The sequence below is a fragment of the Balaenoptera ricei genome, chromosome 10, assembly GCF_028023285.1.
Source record: "Balaenoptera ricei isolate mBalRic1 chromosome 10, mBalRic1.hap2, whole genome shotgun sequence".
Lineage (NCBI taxonomy): Eukaryota > Metazoa > Chordata > Mammalia > Artiodactyla > Balaenopteridae > Balaenoptera > Balaenoptera ricei.
Genome location: NC_082648.1, coordinates 60,504,549 through 60,528,814, shown reverse-complemented (window position 1 = coordinate 60,528,814; position 24,266 = coordinate 60,504,549). Strand labels below are relative to the sequence as shown.

The 24,266-nt window shown below is 38.4% G+C and overlaps 1 protein-coding gene across 2 annotated transcripts in view; it reads right to left on the bottom strand.

The window, feature by feature from the left end:
* The window catches only part of TBC1D15 (TBC1 domain family member 15), a 69,423-nt gene extending 59,808 nt beyond the window's left edge, over nucleotides 1-9,615 (bottom strand). For both annotated transcript variants that reach the window (XM_059936532.1, XM_059936533.1), the window contains exon 1: nucleotides 9,539-9,615. In XM_059936532.1, coding sequence (XP_059792515.1) covers nucleotides 9,539-9,568 — 30 coding nt within the window. In that variant the 5' untranslated portion in view covers nucleotides 9,569-9,615. The remainder of the gene's footprint in view (nucleotides 1-9,538) is intronic.
* Nucleotides 9,616-24,266: the final 14,651 nt, after the last annotated feature.

The following is a 24,266-nucleotide window of genomic DNA, read 5'->3' as shown; positions in this document are numbered from 1 at the left end:
CTGAGGTTTCAGACACTACAAAAAAGAAGAAATAAATGGCATCTAGATTAGAAAAGAACAAGTAAAACAACTTACTTACAAATGACATCACTGTCTATGTAGAAAAGCCATTGCAATCTACAAAAAAGCTACTAAAACTAAGTGAATTTAGGCTCAGGCAAGGCTCAGGCAGAGAAAATACATTTGCAAATCATACTGTATATGTAATAAAGGACTTGTATCCAGAAGATAAAAAGAACTCTCAAAACTCAGTGACAAGAAAATGAAGAAAACAATTTATTCAATAAAATAAAGTGGGCAAAAGGTATGAACAGACACTTCACCAAAGAAAGTATAGGGATGACATAAAATCACATGAAAAGATGCTCAACATCATAAGTCATTAGGGAACTGCAAATTGAAGCCAATTTTAAAAACCAACGTGCCAAATGTTTTTTTTGGGGGGGGGGGGGTGGGCACCATGTGGCATACAGTATCTTAGTTCCCCAACCAGGGATCAAACCCACACCCCCTGCAGTGGAAGCATTGAGTCTTAACCACTGGACCGCCAGAGAAGTCCTCAACATGCCAAATGCTGACAAAGATGTGGAGCAACTGGAACTTTCATACACCACCAGTGGGAATGTAAAATGGTACATCTACTTTGGAAAATAGTTTGGCAGTTTCTTAAAATGCTAAACATGCAACTAACATTACAATCCAGCTATTCTACTCCTAGATATTTGCCCAAGAAAAGAGAAAGCACATACTCATACAAAGACTTATACATCAATGTTCACAACACCTGTATCTGTAACAACCAAAAGTGGAAAAAACCCAAATGTCTATCAATGGGTGAATAGATAAGCAAATCGTGGTATACCCATACAACAGGATACTATGTGTCAATAAAAAGGAATTAACTAATGTTACATGCAGCAACATGAATGAACCTCAAAATAATTATGCTGAATGAAGAAAGTCAGACCAAAAACAGAGTACATACCATATAATTTCATTTATATAAAGTTGTAGAAAATGCAAACTAATCTATAGTGACAAAAAGCAGCTCAGTGTTTGTCTGTGGACAGGATGAAGGTAGTGATAGATTACAACAAGTCAGGAGGAAACTCTGAGTGGTAGACATGTCATTATCTTGATTCTGTTGATGGGTCCATAGTGTATACATACATCAAAAGTTAGCACATTATACATGCTATGTGCAACTTACTGTTTGTCAAGTGGCACCTCAATAAAGCTGTATAAAAAATAACTTACAGGAAAAGTCTATTTTTTTAAACTGTAAAACCCTGTATAAAAGTAAATACGTTAAGTAAAGATATTTTACTTAAAAAAAAAGCATAAAAGAAAGAAAAAAGAAAAAGAAGTTGATCCTGCCTCAAAAAAATTTAAAAATCACACCCTATCTGTTTTTCATTGTGGATTAAGTGTCCATAGGGAGCAAAAACTATCAAAGACATTCAAACACTTGCCACTTGGTGGTGCTAAACTAATTATCGAAACGAGTTGACAAACTTTTATTAGGCACTTATTATGTGACAGACACCATGGAGAACAGAAAAATAAACAAGATAAAGTTCCTTGCGTGTATGTATCTGGCAATGTTATAAAAAGGATAAAATCTTTACACAAGCTAGAATATTCTAAACTGCTCCCCATCCTCTTGGGAGGAAAAAAAGAACAATGTGTAAAGGTACTAAAGAAAGGAAAAAAGTTCTCCATTTGGAATAAAATTGTCTCAGGCCCTTCAAGTTCTCCTTTATTCTTAAATATTTGCTAAGATGCATAAGCTGGTAATTATATTTATAAAACTTCCAATGACAGCCTGCTGATGGCAATAGAAAATGCAGATTTTTTTTTCCCAAAGGAACCATGTCCGACATAACTCATTAAAGGTGCTCTGGGGACCACAGCAAATGTTTTAGAATAAACTTACTGATCTCTAATTTAGCAAAAGTTAGAATGAAGTTGCACAATATAGTAGCAGATAATTTTTTATATTGCTACTACACTTAAGTGGGATTGGATTTTTATTTGTGTTATAATTATTATAATATTTTCAAAAACTAAAGATAAATGAAAACATTCAACCCAAATATTTGAAATTTACTCTTAGGCTTAGGGATAAAATTCTTGCCCTAAATCTCTGTCCAAACCTGGAAACCCAACACCTACCATACACAACATACAGTCTTGAACTTTAGGAAGTGTGAATTTTATAAGCTAAACTTAACAACAAGAAAGTTACAAAAATTCAGTTTCTTTGAAATCATTCAGCATATAAATAATTTAAACTTTGGGTTAGAGACAGTATCACCAGGAAATGCCAGTGTAAGCCCTGAAACTCTAATGAGTTCTACACCCAAACATCTAAGCAGCCACTTGATATCTCCACTTGAATAATCCACAGGCATCTTATACTCAGTATGTTTTATCCTAAATCTGCTCTTCTGATATTCCCAACTCTGTCTAAAACATTCCATCCAAGCAGTATCCTAAATGCCTCTTTCACCATACCCATCCTACCTCCTAAATCCCTCAAATCTTCTCTGACACTGACCCCTCATCATGTCTAGCCTGGGTTACTAAAATAACATTCTGGTCTCTCTTCCGCAATCTAATCACCTTCCAATAATCTGTGTAAACTGTAAAATGTATAACCACTGCCAAAAATGATCTTAATAAAATGTACATCTGACCATACCACACCTGAGCTTAAAATCCTTCTGACACCACACTTTACATCTACAGCTATGCAACACCTGACACTCCCCAATACTTCCTGTCTTGGGCTCCTCTGAACTCACCTGTTCCCTCAAAACCTTGTGCCTTTTTGTGTGTGTGCATTCTGTTCCTTCTACTAGAACACGCTTTTATACCTTCTCTCTGCAAACAACTTCTATGAAGTCCTTCAAAAGAACACAAGTAATAGCTCGTCCAAACACTTCCAATCACCCCCATTCCACCTAATCTGATTTAGAAGTTTCTTTACTCATACGCATTTATTAAGCACCAACTAGATGTGGGGAGTAAAAGGTGCTGGTGGAAAAACACACATCGTAAAAAGTGTCTAACTAAACTAGTAACGTCACGTAAATCAATGGTCACAGAAGAGTGTGATAGAAGTATGCACAGGATCCTGTATGAGATGTCAATTTCAGTTATTTCTTCAATAGATGTACAGTGAATGCCTACAATGTGCCAGGCACAGAGTAAGCTTCTAGGTATAAATAAATAAGACTCAGTCACTGCCTTCAAAGCAATCTAATTGGGGATTAGGACAAGAAAACAGACAATTACAACATATGACGGAGGTTGAACAGGCTGCCACAGCAGACCCTAATAAATTACAGCTAACCTAGATGTAAGGGGCTCAGGCAGGATGAGAAATCAGGAAGGCTTTAACTAGAGTGACACACAGCCTGAGACCTGAAGAATGGCAATTTTAACTAGAAGAGGGCATATGTTCTTGGAAGAAGCTGTATGTTCTATACAGAGAGCAGTAGTTCAGTGCATGGCTGCAACCCAGATCAGACAGCACTAAGAGTTTAGAGACAAGAGTAGAGACCAGATCAGATCACACCGGGTTTTTAAGCATGCTCAGGAATTTGGGAGTTTGGAATTTACCCTGAAGACAATTATTTGTCACTAGAAAGTCATTAGAAAGTTCTAGCACGGGAATGGTATGTCAGACCTGCTTTTTCTAAGCCAACACACCGGCTGCAGAGCCAAGAATGAACAGCTGCAGTAATCCAGGGAGGAAGCGATTCATGGTTGCTTGAACCAAGGCAGTGGCAGAGGGATGAAGAAAGGGAGATGGCTTATAATATTTAGAAGGTCAAAATGATAGGACTTTGTGACTGATTAGATGTGGGAGATGAAGGGAAAGGAGTCAAGGACAAAACTGTATGCGGTTATTCACTGAGAGACAGAATACAGAAGGAAGAAAGTAAACAATGAGTTTTATTTGGGGTGCGTTAATCAGTAATGACTGTGTAACTCAAAGAAATGCAGAACACAGGTGGTTTTAAGGGTAACAAACCACACAAATTTTGAGACTGAAGACAGAGAAGTATTGAGATACTGAGGATGGTACAATTCTCAATAAAGGACAGGCAGCAGAACTGTTACTGCATCTTATGGGCATCAGTGTGCCAAACAATGTCAGACAGGAGGGCAGTATGGAAGGTATAACAAGGATTAAACGAATGACTTCTCTTATACCAACGACTACAGACACACCATAGATTGCACAAGAAACAGTAAATAGATTTCACAAGGATCTCCTTCCACCAAAAAGTGAAAATTAAAAGGCTGGGTTACAATTTTTCATTTAGTCTCAGCAGCATTTTTCATTATGTCCCATCAAAGCAAACAATATTTGAATTCTTCCCCAAAAAGTCATGTTTTTATTAAATCACAAATTGAAATGACTTGTTGCAGACTACTGTGCTGTGTCGAGAATAAAGAACTCAGCACACAGAAGGTACTGAAATGTTTGTTATAGAATGCTAGAAAAATAAAGAAGACATACTCATATTGTATCCTACACGAGGAAGGTTACTACCATGTTACAAGATCTAGTCTAAGAAAATTCTCCAGGAAAATCTGCTAGATACTAAGAATATTAATCTTTCTTAAGCAAGGGGTTTCACAGGACTACAAGCATATCTAAAAGGAACTGGAAGGGACCAAATTTAAGCTACAAAATAAATTCTTACTAAAAATGCCATTAAAAAATCTCAAAGAAAAAATAACAGGTGATTTCCCAATTGTTTCAAGTTATTTTCAATAGAACCAAATTCTAACACAGTCACAGTAAAAACACAGACCTAGAGTGAAATGCAAATATACTAAAACAGGACTTTTTAACTCCAAGAGTGCTATTAGTGAACACACCTCTCTTCCTCTGGTCCCCCTTCATTTTTTTCTACTTTCTTGCTCTTTTCTCTTCACTGAATACCTACTATATGCCAGAATGTCTGCCAGACACAGGTAAAACATTTCAGGCCCTGCCCTCATGAGGATCAGTCTACAAGTCTCAAGAAAACAAACATTCACTAAAATTAGCACCACTTCAAGGACCTAAAACTCGTATTTACTTTCTTATTTAAACAAGGGAGTGGTTTTTAGTGAATGTTTTCCTTCTGAAGAACTGAAGTCTGTAATCTCCAAGGTAAGGGGCTATCTGATGTAACCCCAGTGCCTAAAACAGTGCCTGGAAGAAAGCAGATGCTTAATAAATATTTGTTGAATAAATGAATAAAAGTAAACTGCAACCATCAGAGGCACTGGGTATAAGGCCAAAACCTATTTCAGACTATCTCTTTTCTCCCGCCTTCTCTGCAGTAAGTCAACTCATTCCATTAATTCAACTCATTCCATTAATTATCCTAAAGCAGGATAGCCTTTGCAGGCAGTGTCCCTATTTCTCCCTTAAAAATTCACAGGAGGATCTATATGAGAAGATGAGCATTAGCTGAACCTACTGTGATAATCATTTCACAATATATATAAATCAAACCAATAGGCTGTACGTGTTAAGCTTATACAGTGATGTACATCAATTATTTCTCAATAAAACTGCGGGAAATAAAGATCACAGCCAGGAAAAAAAAAATATTCACAACAGAATGTCAATCTTTCCCCCCTATTTGGCTGACTGTTAAAACATATGGTTCTATATATACATAGCAACAAAGAATAGCTGAACTCCAAGAACTAATCAGGGTTTATAATCAAACTCAAACCCACTTTCACAGGCTCAGCTAATAAAAATATACATATATGAAACACTGAATCCATCCACTCATGTTGACAACAACCTACCCCTGAATTCAGTCAAATCATCAGAGACCTAAATACATCAAATCGGTACCTTGTATTTACTGAACTACTTAGCTAGCCATTGGTATAAAACCATCAGCATACTAATGGGCATTATAGGGATGTGGGGTTTTTTTACCATAAGGATACAATATGCTATATAACCAAATTCATTATAGTACATAGTATAAAGAATCTACAGAAGATTTTATCCTCAGATCTAATCTTCAGAAACTAGTTTTTTGGGGTTTTGCTCCTGGTTTTATTTTATTGTAGATCCTGTAATTCTTATTATTGATCAGGTTCCCCTCTTTGGCAAAACTGTAGTCCACTAAAGCATACAGTTTATTTAATAATCGTACTTCCAGTTCCATTTACCTTTCTTACCCTTATTCACTTTCCTTTTGCATTTTTTCCCTCTAATTTATTTTACATAACTATATTGCTTTAATATTTGTGAGCGGCCTTAATCTCTCTGTAGAAAGTGGCAGCAAAAATAAACATTCAACTATTTCCAAATCAATAATAACCTTACAACTTTAAGACTGTCTGAAAGATCTTCCTTAATAATAGTAATAATAGCAGCTAAAATTTAAGCACCTGATGCCAGGTACTATTCTAAATGCTTTGCAAATATTAACTCATTTAATCCTCTCTACAACTCCATGATGGAACATAATTATTAGCCCCCATTTTACAAATAAGAAAACTGGTGCACAGAAAGTTAAGAAATGTGACCAAAGTAACACAGCTATAAAGCAGTGGAGCTAGATTCTGAACCCAAGCAATCAGACTCCATCTCCTTAACCACTGCCGTACTGTGATGATTTTTCATTCATCAAAACTATGTGACTTCTGAAACAAGGTATTTTTCAAATCCTAAAATAACACTGAGAGTTAGAACTGAAGTAATTTCAAAAATGAAGTTCACACCCATACCAAAAACCATATTCTAAACCTTTAAAATTCTGCCATACCCAACCAATGACTTGCAGGGAAATTAAGATGATGAATAACACCTACACAGTATCTACTACGTGCCAGGCTTTGTTCTAATACATTTACTTATTAACCTTAAAAATCCCATAAAGTAGGTACTATTATCATCCCCATATTACAGATAAGGAAACTGAAGCATAGAGAGGTTAAATAATTTGACTGAAGTCACTAGCAAGTGCAAAGTTAGTTTTTGAAACTTGTTTGGCTCCAGAGTCCAAGCTCTTAACTGTTATCTTACACTGCTTCTCCATATGACAGAGATTAACTTCCTCCCCCCATCACTTCCTACATTCAAAGTTCAAAGCAAGCAAAGCAGACTTAGTAGAAAAGTTACTCTACGTCCCAGATCTCAACACCAAGAGGTTCTAATTCAACAGAGTTGGGTTGTGGCCCAGCACCTATATTTTTTAAAAGTACCACATGTGAGTCTTACGAGTCTTGGTTAACATTCACTGCCCTAGGTTTCTAAATTAGACAGGTCTTAGCTGAACCTTTGGGGTGGGGGGTGAGGAATAAATAAATACAGAGAGACACATACACACATATACACACTCTTTCATAAATATGTGTGTGTGTGTGTGTGTGTGTGTGTGTGTTCTTTGCTATTCCCCTGTCCCAAAGAAACAAGACTGGGAAGTAGGGAAGCATAAGATAAAGCCAGAAAGACAACATGGCTTTTTATGCCATGTTAACCAGCCTTGAGTATTATTTCAATGGGGACAATAACAAAATTAAGATTTTTTGTTTGTTTTTTAAAGCAAGAAACAATCAGACTTGTGCATTAGAAATAACTCCAGTGGTTGTGTAGAGGGGACAGTGGGCAAAGAGACTGTAGACAAGCAGAAAAATCAGCCAAGAGCTCAAGACTAAATGCCTGAATGAACTAAGCACTGAGAATGAAGAGGATGCAGCAAATTTAAGAAACCTCTTTAAGGTAGAACTGGTAGGACTTGGTTATTGCTTAGATGTTGTTATAGAAATGGACGTCTCCAAGTTTGTTTCACATGCAACCAGGTGAATGATGATGCCGTTAAACTAGATCTGAACTTGCTGGGGTAAGAATAAGTGGCTTTTGCTGGTCATCATAGAATTATTTGGGAGAAGGGCAGCTTTGGGCATGGAAAAATAATTTAAATGGAGTGATGAGAATGGGTATAAATTTGCAATGAGTGAGAATAAATGAGGTGACGAAGTCGAGTTAAGAAATAAACGACTAATAAGTCAGATTATGAAAGGCAATGGCTGGAAGGAAAGGGTGGGAAAAGTCTTATATTTTACAACTCTGCTTCATCTCAAGGGTTCTATCAAAATCAATCCACACCTGAAAGAGTGAAGTGTAGTTCAAACAGAAAGGATCCCTTCTTGGAAAGTCCTAGATAAAAAACTCAAACAAGATAACCTTAAAATATGTAATGAGCCAAGCAGAAGATCAGCATCCACCCTGAAGACAAAACTGACAAGACAACCAAAGACCGTGAAAATCTGAAAACGATGACCAACCCATCATTTAAAATACTCAGTATGTAATTTTTTTTATAAAGCTTTTATTATTTCATGTAATCTTAGCAACTCCAATACAAGAAATAATGACTGGCACCACATCCATTCTGGGGATAAAGAAAATGAAGGACGGAGAATTCATGCTTGCTCAATTTCCCAAGGTCACCCTTCACAGTAACAGTACTGTGTTATTCTGGCTAGTGGTCCATACACTAAAGCACAAACGCTGTCAAATAATTCAAAATGGGATGGAGAGGGCACCATAAAGAAAATGAGTGAAACTCAAGGAACAGAGAAAGCTATCTGCGAAAAGTAAATAGTCCTTGGTGTTAGATGAGTCACTACCCGACCCAACTGTTTTCGAAATACTCGCGCAACGGGAAATGCTTCCAGTAGCATGCCACGACAGTCCTAACCAACAGGCATTAAGGATGTGTCCTCGGAACATGAACAGGCACTATGCGATAAAATAGCCTCCGCACCTAATCCTAATTCCTAACGAACTATCACGAGGGGGTCAATGACCACCTCCTTAAGACGGTACCACAGAGTCTCCCACGGGAACATCACAGATTTGTCTAGGAAATAAATACCGTAACTAACGCCTTCCTAGACAAGCGTGCGATGTTGTAAATCTCCAGCTCCCTGAGGGGAAACATGCCCTGCTGTTCACCATCACCAACCAACTCGGGAACCTGGTAAAATGGATCCAATACACTCTTCTTCTAAGTGCACAGCTGCAAAGCACCTGTGTTTCAGCTCTTCCCGAAGAAGACAAAGATGCCTTCACCAGAGTGAAGCAGAGGAAGGCAGAGGCCAGTTAGATTAGGAAGAGAAAAAATCCTGGAGTCCGAAGAGCAGACAGAGAGAGCTACAGTCAGAGAAAATCAAGCCAGAAAAAGAAAGGAACGGGGCAACCACCTGTCTCTTAAGAAGGCAATACAAATAAAAGCCCCTCGCCCTGGGACACAGCAGACCAGAACAGCGCCGAGGCCTAGCTGGCCCTGGAGCAGGAGCCGGGTCTCTTAATTCCCGGACTGAGCCGGCATTCTCGAGAAAACAGCGGACACCACCTAGTCATCTTCTCCTGCATCCTCCACAGGCTGTTCCTGATACAGAAAGGCCCTCGCATCCCTCTCCGGCCGCGCTCCAAGCAGCAAAAACAGCCCCATCCCGAAGAAAAACAGGAACTTTTCCCGGGGCCGTTACCTACCTTCCCGCTCACAACCCCCGCCGCCGCCATGTTTCCTGCGCGTGCCTTTGATGACGTAGCAGCGCCTCACGTGTCTCTCGGACTCACAACAACATCCGGCAAAACTAGGCTGATATCCGGGCGGGAAAGGGGCGGGGAGTGGCGGGAATGGAGAGGAGTGAGGGGCGGGGACGGGAGGAGCCGCCTGACGCATGTGCGCTGAGTAGGCCTTGGAGGCCTCTCGGGTGGAGTCGCTGGTGCATACTGCGCATGTGCGCATTTTCCTAGGAGGGTGAGTAATTTGAAGTGCTTTTGCTTTGGGGTTTGGCTGGGGGCGAGGCTCCGAGCCACTCGCAGGCCCTTTCAGCTTGGTATGATGGAAAGGACAGCATATTGGGACCCAGGAAACCTGCTCTTGGCTTTGTGGCCATGGGCAAGGCACTTCCACCTTCAGCCTCAGGGTCTCATCTGTGAAATTGAGATAGGGCTGTGGTGAAGATTAAAGGAGCCCCAGCCCTCTATCCGAGGCGCACACACAGAGACTTCTCGCCTCTGTGTGAAGTTTCTGAAGTTGAGTCTGGTAACTGCCACTCACACATGACCAAGAGCGAGGTATTTTGATAGGAACTGTGATGATACCACGCCCTCGTTGCTCCAGAGTCCAACGCACGTAGCTCACAGTTCCTACACAGTTGCTTAATGGCTGTTTGGAAACAGGTTTCTGAATTTATCCAAGCTTCAGGATGGAAAATGAGAATTACCCATGGAGTGGTTGTAAAGATTTCATGGGACAGTGCATATGTGGTAAGATGATTTGTTGAGATATTAAGATAATAATTTGTTTTGTTAGTGCTGTAAAAGAATGACTGGATACTTCCCCTGATAGCTCTGGCACAAGATTTGGGACTTCCCTTGCCCTAGGGCGGAATAAAAGGCCCCTTTGTACCAAAACACCTGTGCCCATTGAGGTACTTCTCTCTTCACACAGTGGAGAGAGGTTAGAAGCTTTCGAGGTTGGTTGAGTAAGTGGCAACCAAAGGGAATAACAGAAGAGGAGAGTTGCTGGTTCTGTGAATATTGGGGACCTAATGGGTGAAGGAGGTGGCAAGACCTTCGATGGGAATGGATGTGTAGTACTACTAGGAAGGCTGCATCAGAGATTTCAACCGTAGCCCAGACCCCATGCCCAAGCTTGGCATTCACTTGGCAAAACAGCTCACCTGCAAAGGATAAACCAGCTGGGGAAATGAGCATATTAGCGGTAACCAACATTGAATGAAGACTTGAGGGCCTTCCCCAAATGTACTGGACTAAGTATGACTCCCTAGAACTTTCATGCAATCTTAGGTGTGATGTGTAGAGCCATGATAATGACCCAGGATAAATTTTCCGCCAGCTCAGAGTAACAGGATGTGGTTACAGAAAAGTTTTAATGACATTTCTTATGCCCTGTGTTTTGGAGAAAAGTTGAAGCCCTTAGTAGAGTACTAGGAATAAGATACTCAATAAATGGTAGCTATTATTTATATAATAAGCTTGGGAATTAAAGGTTTCTCATTGAAAATTTGGCACCCTAGGTTCATCTGCTACTTCTTCATATTCTTAAACCTCATCCTGCAGCTACCCCTTAAATTCTGGTGCTACTCATGGGCTCTCCTTAGACTTCTTTACTTTTTTCCAAAAGCTATTCCTGGGCTATTATCTTCATATTCTGATATCACCACCTCCTAAATGCTGATGGCTCCCAAATATCTCAAGCCCAAGTCTCTCTTTCTTTCCTAAAATCTAGAGCCTACACCTACTGCCCCTTTTTACTTGAATGACCCACTCACACCTCAAAAAATCCTAAATCTTTACTACTCAAAGTGTAGTCTGCAGACCAGCAACACCATCATCACCTGGGAGCTTCTTGGAAATGCAGAATCCCAGGTTCCACCCCAGAACTACTGCATCAAAATCTGCATTTTAACAAAACCCCCGGGTGATTTGTGTACACATTAAGGTTTGAGAAACACGGTCTTAAATGAAACTTAAATTTTGCTTTTGTTCTCTGAAAATTACTACCATTTGCTGAACTAGAGATGCAGTCAGACCACAGTTTCTCCAGGAAAGTGTTGCTCTCATGTTACCCCTTTTTGATGTGTCTTCTGGGGAACATCCCTATTATGTCTCTCCTTCCTATCCCCACTGCCACTCCTATGGTTCAGGTCTCTCATTACCTCTGGTTTGGACAACTACTGTGGCATCTTAATTCATTCTCTTGCTTTCGGCTTCATCTTCCCCCTACCCCATCATTTATATTCCTACCAGATTAATCTTTCTAAAACATAAACATGATCATGTGAACTCCCTGCTTAAAATCCATCCTATCTCTTCAGGAAAGGGTACAGATTCTCCAGCGTAACATAGAAGGTCCTTCATAAATTGTTGCTGCCTACCATTTTAGCTTTATCTTCCCAACTCAGACCCAGTTCTCAAACCATAGCCAAATAACTGCTGTTCCCTGACTGTTCCATACTGTGTCCCAAGATTGCTTCTCACTGTAGCAGATTGGCTTGGCTTGGATCATGGAACCATCCTTGAGCCAATCACAGTGGCCCAAAGTATATGATGTTCTGATTGGCCAGATTTGAATTATATGCCCACAGCTGCAGTCAAAGTACACAGAATGAGAGGAAGGATAATTCCCAGGGGAAAATCCAGGAACCATTCCAGAAAAAAGGGGGAGTGGCTGCTGAGCAAGCGAGCAGACATCAATTACAGAGGTTCCATTTCTGCACTTTCATGGCGTCACACTGTAAAATACTTAGTGGTTTACTGAACTGCCTTCCTTTCCCTACTAGGCTATGAATTATTGGAAAGCAGGGACTATGCTTTTTGTATGTGCAACCACCGCACCTGGCACAAATGCCTGACCCACAGCAGACATTAAATAAGGGTTGGTTTAACAAATTAATGTCAACTAATTCCCCATTTAGAAATGGCACAGTTATACTTTACATTCAAGAGGAAAGAGACCATTTTCCTTTCTCAATAATATCCTCTGTCTATAGGCAAAGGGAAGGAAGAAGGTCAGGATTTCAATGTAATTTGTTTCATGTTTTAGGTTTTTACTACAATAGAAGGAAAGAAATCATAGTACACTTACATATAACAAGTTGACAGCTTTTTTAAAGCCACATGCATATAAATCTAATGTAAATAAAGTCAAGTTACCTATAACTTAAAATAATTACTGTTTTCATGGAATTGAGTAATTTTATAGTTTCTAAGTTCACTCCCATGAACTATATGGCCATTCACTAATTATAACTTATCACTCAAAAAGTCATATGATGCAAAAGAATCTTAAGAAGTACCTTAAAGAAACTTTGGACCTGGGCAGGACTTTAGAGATAGTCTTCCAGGTTTTTCAGTTGAAGAAATTGAGGCTGTTAGAGATTAATGGTTTGCCAAAGTCATGAGCTGCTTTATGGCTGAATAGAGACTTCACTAGAGATACGTGTCTTAGTCAGCCGTGCTACACTATCATCTTAAAGTGATCACTCCCCTCTCTAAACTACAGCATTTAATTAACTGTTCAGATTCTCTCTCGCCTCAGTTTGACTGACCTGCCTTTCAGGGCTTATCCCACATCACACATCATTTATTAAGATTCCCCCAACGTTGCTGCCACTCGTTGATCCCTACCTTGCATGAACCCTTACAACAGTCAGACTAAAAACTTTGTTTTAGCGCTTAACTATACAAGGTAGTGCCATGAAGAAAGCATAGACTTTGCTGACAGCCAAGAGAATGCTGGAGTTCGCTCGGGATAAATTGACCAGCTGAAGAAATCAGAGCAGTATTGACAGTTGGGAATCTCCATTGAAATGACCCAACCATGTCATTCTACCACGAAGAACAAAGATCAACAAGCCCCACCTATATACCTAAAACTTCCAATCAGCTTTTCATTCCAGTCTCTTAGATATGAACAGAGAACCATGGATCACTCCACATTTGAAGAAAATCTTTAAGCAGAAAGGCAGAGACCAAAATGAACAAACCAACAGCAAGCAATTAAAGACAAACAAACAATGCAGAGAACAGAAGAAAATGTTTTAATTATAATAAATTCCTTTAGAGAGATGAGAGAAAACTTTGAATCCATGGAACAATAAAATGTCAGGACTTCCCTGGTGGCGCAGTGATTAAGAATCCACCTTCCCATGCAGGGGACACAGGTTTGATCCCTGGTCCAGGAAGATCCCACATGCCGCAGAGCAACCAAGCCCATGTGCCGCAACTACTGAAGCCCATGCACTTTAGGGCCCTTGCTCTGCAACAAGAGAAGCCACCGCAATGAGAAGCCCGTGCACTGCAACGAAGAGTAGCCCCTGCTCGCCGCAACTAGAGAAAGCCCACACGCAGCAACGAAGACCCAACTCAGCCAAAAAAAAAAAAAAAAAAAGCCATGTAAAGGAATATTTAGAGGACCAAAATGAGCTCTTAGAAATTAAAAACGTGATGACATAAATGAAAAAGTCCATAAGTGGATTGAAAGATAAACCAAGGAAATGTCCCAGATAGTAGAACAGAAAGAAAAAGCTATGAAAATAAGAGAGAAAAGTTAAGAAAATTAGTGGATTAGAACAGAATATCTAACATCCAAATAAAGGAGAGAGAGCAGAGAATATGGAGGAAAGGAAAATATTAAACAAAATAATCAAAAATTTTTCTCAGAAATGTCAGATGTGCATTTTCAAACTGTATCAGTGCACTAAGTGCCCAGCATAGTGGAAAAGAAAGACCAACAGCAAGGGACATAATTGTGACATTTCAGAACAATGGGAATCAAAAGAAGATCGTAAAAACTTGCATGGGGTGGGGCAGAGGAGGAACCATGTTGCATGAAAAGGACAAGAATAAATATATCTTTGAACTTGCCAGTAAAAGCACTGGAAGCTGTAGGACAATGGAGTAAACGATTTGAAAATATTTTTAACCTAGAATGTTATACTCAACCAAATAATCAAGTGTGAGAGCAAAACAGTTCATTTTCAGACACACAAGTTCAAAAAAATTGTATCTCTTACACACCCTTTCTCAGAAAGCAAATGGAGGCTGTGTCACACCAAAACAAGGCAGTTAATTACAAGAGAGCAACATGGACTCTCGAAAACAGGAAACAAACACAGGGGTATAATGCAAAAGAGGACATTTCTGTTGGGAATGTGAAATGGTACAGCTACTGTAGAAAACTGTATGGCAGTTCCTTAAAAAATTAAGCAGAATTGCCATATGACCCAGCAATTTCACTTCTAGATATATTTTCAGAATAATTGAAAGCAGAGACAGGTATTTGCACACCAATATTCATAGCAGCATTATTCACAATAGCCAAAAGGTTGAAACAACCTAAAAATTCATCAACAGGTGAATGGATAAACAAAATGTCATGTATACATACAATGGAATATTAGTCTTAAAAAGGAATGAAATTCTGATACATACTACAACATGGATAAACCTTGAAAATATTATGCTAAGTGAAGCAAGCCAGCCACAAAATGGCAAATACTGTATGATTCTACTTACATGCGGTACCTAGAATAATCAGATTTATAGTTACAGAAGGTAGCATAGTGGTCTGGGGGGGGGGCTGGTGAGGGAGAATAAGAATCATTGTTTAATTGGTGCAGTGTTTCAGTTTGGGATGATGAGATGGACGGTGGTGATGGTTGCACAGAAGTGTGAATGTACTTAATGCCACTGAATTGTACATTTTTAAATGGCTGAAATAATAAATTTTATGTTATGTTTTTTATACCACAATTTTTTAAATAATTAGAAAAAATAGGAGAAAAAAATTCAGGATATAGGGTTAACAGAATTCTTGGACTTGACATCAAAATCATGATCCATAAAGAAAAAGTCAATAAATTGGACTTTATCAAAATTTAAAACTTTTGCTCTGTAAAAGACTCTGTGAAAAGGATGAAGAAACAAGCTACAGACAGGGTAAAACATTTGCAAACCACATATCCCAAAGGACAAATACCTAGAATATATAAAGGACTCCCAAAACTTGACATTAAACAGTCTAATTAGAAAATGGGTAAAAGAGATTGCATTATTTTTCTATTGCTGTTGTAACAAATTACCACAGTAGTTGCTGGAAGAAACCACATTTTTATTTTCTTATAGTTAGATATCACAGATCTCACTAGTCTAAGATCAAGGTGTCAGCAGGATGAAGACAGCCCTTTCTGGAGGCTCTTAAAGGAGAATCTATTTCCTTGCCTTTCCAGCTTCTAGTGGTCACCCATATTCCTTGGCTCACGGCCCCCTATTCCATCTTCAAAGCTAGCAATATTCCATCTCTGCAATCTCTGCATCTCTGATCTTTCTTCCTAAGTCACATCTCCCCCTGAAAGGTTCTCCATATAAGGACTCATGGGATTAGATTAAGCCCACCTGTATAATTCTTGACAGTCTCCCCATCTCAAGGTCCATACCTTTTTTTTTTTCTTTAATTTATTTTTGGCTGTATTGGGTCTTCGTTTCTGCGCGAGGGCTCTCTCCAGTTGTGGCAAGCGGGGGCCACTCTTCATCGCGGTGCGCGGGCCTCTCACTATCGCGGCCTCTCTTGTTGCGGAGCACAGGCTCCAGACGCGCAGGCTCAGCAGCTGTGGCTCACGGGCCTAGTTGCTCCGCGGCATGCGGGATCTTCCCAGACCAGGGCTCGAACCGGTGTCCCCTGCATTAGCAGACAGACTCTCAACCACTGCACCACCAGGGAAGCCCATGTTTGCTTATTTCAAGGTCCATACCTTTAATCACATCAACAAAGTACCCTCGCTGTGTAAAGTAACATATTCTTGAGGTTCTGGGGACTGTGGCATATCTTTGGGAGGCAGTTGTTCTTCCTATCACACACATCAACAGACATTTCACTAAAGAAGATATAAAGATGGCAAAATGAGCACCTAAAGGATTTTCAACTTCATTAATCATTAGGGAAATGCAAACTAAAGCCATAATGAGGTATCACTACAAACTTATTAGAATGGCTAAAATAAAAAATAGTGGTAACACCAAACCTTATAAGGATGTGGAGAAACTGGATCACTAATACATTGCTGGTGGGAATATAAAATGGTACAATCACTCTGGAAAATACTTTGACAGTTTCTTATAAAACTAAACATACACTTACCATATGACCCAGCAATTGTACCCTTGGGCATTTATCCCAGGGAAATGAAAACTATGCACATATGAAAACTTGTACATTGGACTTCCCTGGTGGCGCAGTGGTTGAGAATTCGCCTGCCAATGCAGGGGACACAGGTTCGATCCCTGGTCCAGGAAGATCCCACATGCCGCAGAGCAACTAAGCCCATGCAACACAACTACTGAGCCTGCACTCTAGAGCCTGTGTGCCACAAGTACTGAGCCCACACGCCTAGAGCCCATGCTAGCAACGAGAAAAGCCACCACAATAAGAAGCCCATGCACCGCAATGAAGAGTAGCCCCCGCTCGCCGCAACTAGAGAAAGCCTGCGCACAGCAATGAAGAAAGAACCAACGCAGCCAAAAATAAAATTTAAAAAAAACACTAAAAACTTGTACATTAATATTCATGGAAGCCTTATTTGTAATAGCCAAAGCTGGAAACATCCCAAGTGTCCTTTAACAGATGAATGATTAAACAAACTGTGGCATATCCATACCATGGAATACTACACAGCAATAAAAATGAATGAACTATTGATATATGCAACAACTTGAATGGATCAAGAGAATTATGCTGAATAAAAAAATAATCAATCCCAAAGTGGTTACGTGCTACATGATTCCATCTATATAATATTCTTGAAATAGCGAAATTATAGATATGGAAAACAGATTAGTATTTCCAGGGGTTAGTGATTAGGGAGGAAGGAAAAAGGGATGGGAGTAGCTATAAAGGGATGGCACAAGGAAGCTTTGTGGTGGTGATGGAACAGTTCTGTATCTTGGTCATAGTGATAGTTACATGAATCTACATGTGATAAAGTTGCATACTCCAGTCACTATTCACACATGTATACAAATATGTGCATGTAAAACTGGTGAAATCTAGTACATTCTGTGGATTGTATCAAAGTCAATTTCCTAGTTCTGATATTGTACTACAGTTATATAAAATATTATCATTGGGAAAAAGTGGGTGAAATGTATATGGAAATTCCCTGTACGTTTTTTTGCAAATTTCCCAAGTTTATATGTATATTAGATATTTTTAAATTCAGTTGTATATTTTCACATGTATATGAGTTAGGATGCCTTTGGCTGCAAGTAGCAAACAATTCAAATAAAAATGTATTAAATAAGTGGATTTTGTTTTGTCTTACATAGCAAAAATTCAAAAGATAATCAGGGTTGATTAACTCATCACCCCAACTTGGTCATCAAAGACCCAGCCTCTTGCTGTATTTCTGCTCTTTCATTTTCAGAATGTTGGCTTTTGTTCTAAAACTGTCCACTGAATCTCAAAATGGCTACAGCAGCCCCATTAATCACATCCTTCTACAAAAACATGCAAAGGCCAGAAGAAAGTTTCTTTCATGGATTCCTTTTTTAAGGCTAATGAAAAGATCTCAGGAGTTGTTCTCTCAAACCATATTGGCCAGAATTGCGTCTCATTCTCATTCCTAAATTGTATGGCTCTGGAAATGTAGTAGGGCCCTGAATATACGGCTCTCAATATCAGAAAGCAGTTAGCAGCCAGTTAGCAGTTCCCTTTAAAAGAAAAAGGGAAAAATGGGTGTTGGGTAGACAGCCTATATGTCTGCAACACAATATGTACAGCTGGGGTTGAAAAATTTGTTTAACCCTTAGGCAATTGAAAAGTAATAGCTCTATAGTTATCCATTATATCTAAGGCCACTGTCATCTCCCCCATGAATAACTGCAACAACTGCCTTGTACTCCCTACCTAAAATATTGTTCCCTTCTAATCCTTTCCCCACAATGAAGCTCAGTGATCTTCTTAATCTTCTTTTTTTATTATTTATTTATTTATTTATTTTGGCTGCACTGCTGGGTCTTCGTTGCAGCGTGCATGCTTCTCTAGTTGCAGCACCTGGGCTCTAGTTGCTGCGTGCAGGCTCTAGAGCACGCGGGCTCAGTAGTTGCAGTGCGTGGGCTTAGTTGCAGTATGTAGGATCTTAGTTCCCCAATCAGGGATTGATCCCAGGCCCACTGCATTGGGAGAGTCTTAACCACTGTACCACCAGGGAAGTCCCAATCTTCTTAATCTTCTTAAACTTCTAATGACTCCAAGCTATTTAGGTTCTCTGAACACTATGCTATTTCTTCCTTTGCTGATGGGGCCCCTTCAGGCAGGCATGCCCTTGCTTTCCATTTCCAAACCTATGCATTTCAACTAGGAAATGGCTCCTCATCTTTTAAGAGTCAACCAGGATATCAATCTTTCTCCTGGAAGGCTTCTCCACAATTCTTCATCATAGCAGTGATAGAGAAAAGAGTCTCTACTAATAGAATTGTAAGAGGGAGCTAGAAAAGCAATAAAGAGCAATTGAAAAACTAATAAAAACTTCAAACCCGAGGCATGGTTATATATAAGGAGTTTTTGAGTGTCAATTGTTTGTATCTCAGTGACAGCCTGTACATACCATATTTTTTTCTCTGATATTATGATGCTTTGGAAATGAAAGACCTGTTAGGCAAACAATAAAATATAGCTTCCCAAACTGCTGATTATTCATAAAATGTTTCCATTTATTTCAGAATCATAACATTGCTAACTATTGAGAAATGGAGTTATTGTTGAAGCCTGAGGAAGTATTCTTGTTTTCTCCTGTCAAGGCACATATTACCCAGTATCAAATGTTTCCTTCTTGGCTTCATTGCTTACCCACTCACATTTTTCTCTCCTTTAATGTGTCATGGAGCTTCATGTTGTTAAATGCTTTTTTAAAAAAAAAAACTTTATAAAATGAAGAAAGAAAACAGGAAATTTATAAGCTATTTGGGGAGAAAAAGGAATATCAATGTAATAATCATTTAAATTATATTGGTGTGAATCTACAGCATTTCTCTTTTGTACTCTGATGAAGCTAATGGAAAACAAAACTAGCAAATTCAAATATATGCATAAATTGAGCCCTTGAAAATAACAGTTGTTACAGTCTACTATTCCATCCAAAGTTCCAGGGGGTATGCTTCTCTACAAAAGGTGTTAAGGCATTATATGTGAATGTTCCCTACAAACAGCATGTGTGTACATAATTAGTGTACTTTCTCTTACTTCATGCCCCAACCTGAGTCAATATTAAACATTAAGAAAAGACATACAGTATACATGGAACCTGATTCAATTAGCTGATAGATTCAGGAATCATGCCTTCTAATCCTGTTATTGGGATTTAAGAATGTTTGAAGCCAACTACTTAAGTGAACTATTTGGTTTCCTTACCTGTTAAGGGCATAAAGGATAAAAGAGAAAAAACAAAAAGCCCTAAAGATCTACAGTCCAGATTCTAAACCAAACACCAAACTCCTAGGAGTATAAGAGGAATTCCACTTTCTACTTTAAGCAATTTGTATTGTCTGAAATTTTAAAAGTCAGTTAATTTTTTTCCCCTCATTGTTAGAAAGTTCTTGTATTATACTGAAATTGGATTCCCTGGTGTGAGTGGAGGCTGGTAAAGAGTGTAATATATGGAGGCAATCTCGGGTAAATCCTTACCAGCAATATGACTCTGGGCAAGTGATTTAATCTTCTGATATTTGTTCCCCCAGCCTGTCAGTAGTTTCATCTGACAGTGCAATGATATATAAGATCCTGAACTTGTGTTCCTATGAATCAGAAGCCTTGCAGCTTAACTGGAGCAAAGCCACCAGATGCCACACAAACCAGTAGGAAGTCCAAACTAGAAATCTGGATGAATTGCTGGAGGCCAAGCATGGACCAGCTCCAGAGTGTGAACCTTCTGGGGGCTGTAGCCATAGGCGGCGGTTACCATCTTCCTGCTGACTTCTTGTAAGAACCCCACCAGGCTCCCATAGCATTGCAGGATTGGGAGAATCCAGAGAAAGCCACCCCTCTCCACGACACTGGCTCTATATTACTTTCAAAATCATCAAATAATCAGAATATTTTAAAGACACTATGCCTGGTGATTCTGTCTGTATCTTTTTTAAATGAGGAGAATCAAGAAATTCAAGCCCCCAAACACTCACTCCCTTTATTCTATACAAAAAAATTTTGAATATTTTACTTGAAGAGTTGGATATCATAGTAAAAATTTCCGAATAATTGATTTAGTTCTTCAGATATTCGCTACTCATATTTTCTTAGCGCCTATTCTGTTAATATGCTGTGCTAGGAACCATGGGAATCAAGAACACATGGGAGAAGCCCTGAAGAGGATCATTTAGGAACAGACTCAAGAGAAGTGCCGCCACTTAACTGTTGTGTAACATTTGACAAATCAACCAATCTCTAAGTTAGGGGTTACAGTAAAACACAGGGACTGAGTTAGATGATTTCTCCATCCCTGTGTTAGATTGCAAAAATACCCACAATTATCTATCCCTTCCTGTATGTATGCCTCTTTACAAGGTGTCTTTGCAGCTCCTTGAATCAAAAGGTGGAATATATTTCCTTACGCCTTGAATCTGAGCTACCCTGTGACTTGCTTTGGCAAGGAACGAAGAGCACTAGAAATTTATCTTTTGTATATAGGGTTTCAGAAAAAGAGGAAACCTATCCTTCTGAACTCCTCAAAGTACCACCAGACCTATTACTAAAGCAAAGCTATAACTAGCAGTTACTTCAGTAAGGGAGACCACTACCTGACAGAATCTTAGCAGTGTGTCAGAAGGGGGAAGTCAGAAATGGAATATTTATAGGACTTTGGATTCTGAGTTCAAGTGGTTTAAAATGGGTCTTTCAAGGCAAGGAGCTGATTAGGATCAGGCAAATTTGTGATATAATTGTTCAAAATTTAGTGGACAAAGAGAAGGGAGGATATTGAAATGATTCTTGTCACTTTTCATAAGTATAAATTGTAAATATTTGAAAACTAATTGCAGAAGTGAGAGGTCTACTGTCTCAGATAAACTGATCTGTGGGGTTTTCTAAATTATTTATTGTTTACAGCAGTATCCATTCCAGGCAAAATTTCCTCAAATAGCTAAGTCAATTTGACATAGGTGGTCTATAATCTTATCTAAGTCATATTTTTACAGATTCTGAATTCTTAATCCATTTCAACTTTATGGGCATAAAATTATTGATAATATCTTCTTGTTGTCTTTTATATTTCTTATGTAACTATAGTTATATTTTATCATTCATTATATTACTTATATGTGCTTTCCTTTTTCCTTGAAAAAAATTCCAGAAGTTTTTCTATTTTAAGATTTTCATAGGACTAATTTCTGAACTTGTTTTTTCTCTTTATGGTATCTTGGTTTTCTCTTTCACTGAATTCTGCTTTTATATTTTTTATCTCCTTCCTTCTACTCGCTTTGGGATTTATTCTATTGTTCCTTTTCTAATTTCTTAAGTTAAAACTTTATCTTATTACTATTCAGCCTTTTCTCTTTTCTAGTACAAACCTTAAATCTATAAATTCCTAAAAGAATCACTTCTGCTGCATTTCATGAGTTTTGGTATGTAGTATTTTCATTTATCATTCAACTGTAAGTATTTTTTAGTTTACAATATGATTTCTTCTTTGACCCATAATTATTTTACGTGTGTTTTTTAAATTTTCATATTGTTGGGTATTTTATTTTTATTCATACTTTCTTCCAGCATTATTTAGATATAATTGACATATAACATTGTGTAAGTTTAAGATGTATGTGTTGATTTGATACATATATATTGCAAAATGATTATGACAGCATTAGTTAATACCTCACATCACCTCATGTAGTAGCCATTTTTTTGTGGTGAGAACATTTAAGATCTACTTTCTCAGCAACTTTCAATTATATAGAAGTGTTAACTATAGTTAACTGTATTGTTAACTATAATCACCACATTGCATGTTAGATTCCCAGAATTTATCCATCTTTTAACTGGAAGTTTGTAGCTGTTGACCAAAAATCTCTCCAATTCCCCCAACTTCCAGCCCCTAGAAACAACCATTCTACTCTGTTTCTAAGAGTGTGGCTATTTTAGTTTCCACATATAAGTGATATCATATAGTATTTGTCTTTGTCTGGCTTACTTCACTTGGCATAATGTCTTCAAGGTCCATCCATGCTGTCACAAATGGCAGTATTTCCTTCTTTCTCATGGATGTATATTTATATCCCCATATCTTCTCTATCCATTAATCTCTAGATAGACAGTTAGGTTGTTTCCAAATTTTACCTATTGTGAATAATGCTGCATTGACCATGGAAGTGCAGATATCTCTTCAAGATACTGATTTCATTTCCTTTGGAGATATACCCAGAAGTGGGATTGCTGGATCAAATGTAGTTTATTTTTAATTTTTTGAGGAACCTCCTACTGATTTCCATAGTAGCTGTACCAATTTACATTCCAACAGCAGTGCACAAGAGTTCCCTTTTCTCCACATCCTCACCAACACTTGCTATCTCTTGTCATTTTGATGACAGCCATTCTAACAGGTGTGAGGCAATATCTCATTGTGCTTTTGATTTGTATTTTCCTGATGATTGGTGGTGTGGAGCATCTTTTGACCAATGATGTTGTACATCTTTTCATGTACTTGTTGGCTATCTGTTTGTTTTCTTTGGAAAATGTCCGTTTAGTTCCTCAGCCCATTTTTTAATCAGATTGGATTTTTTTCCTATAGAGCTGTATGAGTTATTTATATATTTTGGATATTAACCCCTTATGAAATATATAATTTACAAATATTTTCTCCCATTCCATTGGTTGGGAATTTTGTTGATTGTTTCCTTTGCTGTGCAGAAGCTTTTTAGTTTGATACAGTCCCCACTTGTCTATTTTTGCTTTTGTTGCTTGTACTCTTGGAGCCATATCCAAAAAATCCTTGCCAAGACCAATAACAAGGAGATTTTCCCTATGTTTTCTTCTAGGAGTTTTATAGTTTCAGGTCTTATATTTACATATTTAATCCATTTAAAGTTAGTTTTTGTGAGTGGTGTAAGATAGGGGCTCAATTTCATTCTTTTGCATATGAATACCCAGTTTTCACAACATTATTTATTAAAAAGACTATCCTCTGCCCGTTGAGTATTCTTGGCTTGCTTGTCAAATATTAGTTGACCGTATATGTGTGGGTTTATTTCTGGGCTCTCTGATTCTATTCCATTCGTCTATGTGTTGATTTTTATGCCAGTACCACACTATCTTGGTTTCTATAGCTTTGTATTATAGTTTGTAATCAGACGAGATCGGGTACATTCAGGGTGGTATGGTCATAGACTATAGTGTGTAATCAGGAAGTGTGAGGCTTCCAGCTTTGTTCTTCTTTCTCAGAATTGCTTTGGCTATTTGGGATCTTTTGTGGTTCCATAAAAATTTTAGGATTGTTTTTTCTATTTCTGTGGAAAATGCTATTGGGATTTTGATAGGGATTGCATTGAGTTTATAGGTGGCTTTGGGTAGTGTGGACATTTTAACAGTGTTAATTCTTTCAATCTATGAACACAGTATGTCTTTCCGTTTACTTGTATCTCCTTCAATTTTCTTCATCAAAGTCTTGTAGAAAAACAAATTAAGCCCAAAGTTAGTAGAAGGAAA